A 4,725-nucleotide genomic window follows, 5' to 3' on the forward strand; every position below is an offset into this window, starting at 1 on the left:
ACAGGCCACTTATGTGCTGCTGGCTCTGGCCTGGGTATTTGTGCCTGTCTACATCTCCTCTGGGGTTAGTTTACACACACACACACACACACACACACACACATATGGGAATCCAGTCTGCTTGTATAGGCTGGTTCAGCAGGTACATTTTAGTGCCAAGAGACATGAGACACCTTGGAAATTCCTCAACAGGGTGTTACACCACAGACATGCACTCTCTCTCTCTCACACACACACACACACACATCTGTCCTTAAATAACAAGAACATAATTGACTCTATCTGTTGGTACATACTTATATTAAAAACAGGGGAAGTCTGAACACACCAAATTGGTCCACAGTCACCAGCTGCTAATTGACAGATCATGCTGAGCTCTGAAAGTCACCAGAGCTTCCTATGTTTGCTTCCATCTGTGTAGCTGTGGTGTGTTGAAGATGTTAAAATGTGTGTGTTCAGATTGTGACCATGCCAGAGTACCTGGGCCGACGTTTCGGAGGAGAGAGGATCAGAACCTACCTGGCTGTCCTCTCGCTGTTGTTGTCCATCTTCACAAAGATATCAGTATGACACTGCATTTGGCTGCTTTGGCTTTTTTTTTTCCATTTAGCAACATGATCTGATGTGAGGTTGAATTTTTGCTGGCATTGCTGACAGATGTGTTGTGTTTCCGTCACCAGACTGACCTGTACTCTGGAGCCTTGTTTGTTCAGGTTTGTCTGGGGTGGAACCTCTACCTGTCCACTGTCCTCATGCTGGTGGTCACTGCTTTTTACACTATTGCAGGTATACAAACAACCTCACACACATATACAATTACATTCAGTATAGCTAATTCTGTCCCTCTTAGACTGGAATGTTGTCGGCTTACAGGGGTGGGAAGTAACACAAGTAGCATGTGTATTTTCAACTCCTTACGTTTTAAAAACAGGCTTGTTACTTTGGTTTTAATGCATTTGAGGAGGACAAATTTATTTTTATTTTTCATTTTGCATCACTGCACGCTTTCTAAACACTGCATATGACTCATGACAGACATAACATGATGAAAACAACATCAAAGATGTAACAAGACAAGACAGACAAAGGAGAGAGACTCAACCTTATTTGAAGTTTCAGCTTTGCACAAAAACAGTCGGTATAAATGAGAGAAACCAAGAGAGTACTCTTATACTTTTTCACTGTTACTTGAGTAAAGAAGTTCAATCAGTACTTCTATTATCTGTATGCATGTGTGTTTGCCACCTGTCTGCTTATACTGAAAGATTTCCATCACACACACTCCTTCCTACTACTTCCTTTCAGGTGGTCTTGCTGCTGTCATCTACACCGACACTCTACAGACATTTGTCATGATTATAGGAGCAATCATCCTAACAATCACTGGTTTGTACACTTATCATAATTTTTAAACAAACACAACAACTGCAGTTATTTTAAGGATTGTATAGTTGGGAGTTGTGTGTTTCTGGTCCATAGCCTTCAACAAGATTGGCGGCTACAGCAACCTGGAGCACGTGTACAGCATGGCGATACCCAGTAAGATCATTCCCAATAGTACCTGCCACCTGCCACGTCAGGACGCCATGCACCTCTTCAGAGACGCCGTCACTGGAGACCTTCCCTGGCCCGGCATGACTCTTGGACTCACCATACTGGCCACCTGGTACTGGTGTTCTGACCAGGTACATGTATACGCATACAGAATGTATGTGCAAGCAAGACAACCATTGTTGCAGATGTGACTTACAGTGCAGTTCATCTAATGGCCGCTAGAGCCTGGCCAGAACTTCACTGGTAGATGCAACTAAACACAGGTCCAAGATTTTCAGTAGTTTTGTCAGTTTTTTACCCACCAACTTAATTGTAGAAAGGCACACACCAGTATCACCACCATGCCCTACTGGGCTTTCTTGAGTCCAGTGGTGTATCTATATAGCATATTTGGAAATGAAACAGAACAGTAAGTAGTGTAGGTCAAAGTTAAAATGGGAAGTTGCTGCGAATTGTATTATTATGTTTCCATGACACAGTTGTCTTTGTTTTCTTCCCCAAATAAGTATGGTAAAATACAACATTTTCCAAAACAACTAAATTGAACTTGTGGTTAAATTTTCTTGACTACTGATTCCAAGATCAAGAATGAACTTTAAAGTCTGACTGTAAAACATTTTATGGTTTCATTCATACTATTTGAACTACCAGACTCAATTCTTCTAATGTGACTGTTTCCACAAATCGCAGCAAAAAAAAAGAAAAAAAGAAAAAACAACAACTGTTGCCCCGATGATGATTTTCAGCCAAACCCAAACTCCAGGCTTCAAAAATGAGAAACCAAAAAGCTACAATTATATATTTTTCTGCAGTCTGAGGCAAAAGCAGAAAACCTCCCTGTACACGTACGCAATCATCAAACTCTTCTGGATTATTTTCAACAATCTGTCTTTTTATTTACATAAAAACATTCCCTTTTGGTCCCACATTTGTATATTTACCAGTTCTCTACATCAGCACAGGTAATCCCGTACAGCATTCAAATACGTAAAAGCAATCAACACAGTATCCATACACTTGCACCGTCAGTAACCAATCACAGTGGTATTAACACTTAACCTGACTCCATATCAGTCGGGAGACATAATGGACTGATACAGAGTCTGTGCAGATTAGTTTTGGAAAAACATTACAGTACAACATTTTGAGAAAGAAAAAGCACTTGAGGTAATTTAGAAATATTTGTTCAAAGGGTTGTTTACAATACAGAGAAGACTGTCACAGCTGACCAAATTTTGTATGTTATCACCTACAAAACACCCTGCCTCAGTTCATATATCTTTATCAGTTTATTACCGAACAGGTGAAAATGTCTGCTTCTAAAATGCATTATCGACCAGACCCTACAGAAACCATTCAATTAGAAGACTTAAACCAGGAAGCATTAGAGTGAAAGGCGATTCGACTGATTTACAGACAAAACCTCTTCAAACATATCTTCAGATCAAATTGCCAACTAATAGTTTATGTATCATGAGCCTTAGGGTTCGAAAGCAGGAAATTACATGCACGCCAGAGCTAGAGAAGATTCCTCGCTGAAGAGTCACCAATTTCTTAACAGGAAGTCATCCTTATGTACATGTACTACAGTTCTACCTAGTAGGCTTGTTATTTTGAGACGCTTTCTTCTGCGAACCTCCACCTTGTGCCCTTAGGTGTCTTAAATTGCTCAGTTTTGAGAAAGATACTCCGAGTAACCCTGATGGGTTGTCTGGTGGCTGTGCCGAGATGTGGTCCGTCTTCCTGTAACCCGGGCTGTGGCGTCGCGGCGACCGGCCAGAGCGCCCCTCTACGCGAGCCGAATCGGGCTGCAGCGTTTGACCCTGCCAGTAACGGTGTCCTCCAATCACAGGGCCAGCTGCTCGGGTGGGGCGGTGGAAACTTCCTGGTTTGGCAATGACTACTTTGGCTCCTCTCAGTCGCGCATCACGACCTGGAGATCTTGAAGCCTGGAACAACTAGACAGAGAGAGAAAGAGGAGAAAGAGTTACACATGTTGATTGTTGTTTGTCTACAGGGGACTATAAATCCTCTACTACCCATTTCACACATGGAGTACCTCAGGGATCAATCCTCGGTCCTTTACTATTCTCTTCCTATGCTCAAATATTTCATAAGCATCAGTTTCCATTTTTATGACGATGATTCCTGGATCTACTTCTCCTTGGATTCAAATGGTCCCATGAGACTGAGCACACTACAGGTCCATCTTAGTTAAAGTCAAATCAGGAGCTCCTGGTAGAGCTGGCGCCCCATGTACCAAGGCAGCAGCCACAGGTATGAGTCTGACATGTGGCCTTCTCTTTCTGCCCCTTTCCTGTCTATTTTCAGCTGTCCTATCTAATGAAGCCAAAAAAGCCTCAAAACATATTAAAAACACACCAGGAGGTTCTGATGTGTTTTTCAGTTATCCCAGATTAATCAGAGGTTGTAATCAAAGTCAGACTTCAGTCACATTTCCTCACACTTTTCTCTCTTCGACCATTAAGCCTGATAGCAGAAATCTCAGCGTGATATCTGATAACAGCTGAAAATAACACGAACAGAAAGTAATTCACGTGCTAACAAGCTTCCACTTTCTGTACTATTATTATTATTATTATAACTATTATTATTTGTGTCTCTGTATGTGTAGGTGATTGTGCAACGGTCCCTATCTGCCAAAAACATGAGTCATGTGAAAGGAGCATCAATCCTGGCTTCATATCTGAAGATGCTGCCCTTCATCTTCATCATCCTCCCAGGCATGATCAGCCGAGTTCTCTATCCAGGTGCGTGCACACACATGCAGGCACCTCTTGATTAGGAAAAGAGGTGGGACATATTTACTGTAAGCGGGCAGTGACTCGCTTTGACACTGCTGCTGAAACACACCCACTTTTAGTCGGGTTTGTGTAAATGTGTGTGATCTGTATCTTTCCTGCAATCTTGTTCATCGCAAATGTTCTTCCTGAGAACTTCTCCGCTTGTTCTTGTCACTGATTACTCAGGAAACCTAAACTGAGGAGTCATTTTATTAACTGCTTTGATAAGAGTTGAGTCAGCATCTACTTAAATGTTACTGTGAGCTGCACTAATGGGGCGGCAGTAGCTCAGTGTGTTGGGCTCGCCGGTTCAAGTCCCACAGACCAAAAAATATATATATATAGAGTGTGGACTGGTAGCTGGAGA

At 42.1% G+C, this 4,725-nt stretch overlaps 1 protein-coding gene across 1 annotated transcript in view; it reads right to left on the reverse strand.

The window, feature by feature from the left end:
- Window positions 1–2,433: 2,433 nt before the first annotated feature.
- The window catches only part of LOC118326369 (protein FAM83G), a 9,516-nt gene continuing 7,224 nt past the window's right edge, over window positions 2,434–4,725 (reverse strand). Inside the window, exon 5 of the mRNA XM_035659349.1 lies at window positions 2,434–3,512. Coding sequence (XP_035515242.1) covers window positions 3,147–3,512 — 366 coding nt within the window. The 3' untranslated portion in view covers window positions 2,434–3,146. The remainder of the gene's footprint in view (window positions 3,513–4,725) is intronic.

The sequence above is a fragment of the Morone saxatilis genome, unplaced genomic scaffold (assembly GCF_004916995.1).
Source record: "Morone saxatilis isolate NCDOM2014 unplaced genomic scaffold, NCSU_SB_2.0 Contig17, whole genome shotgun sequence".
Lineage (NCBI taxonomy): Eukaryota > Metazoa > Chordata > Actinopteri > Moronidae > Morone > Morone saxatilis.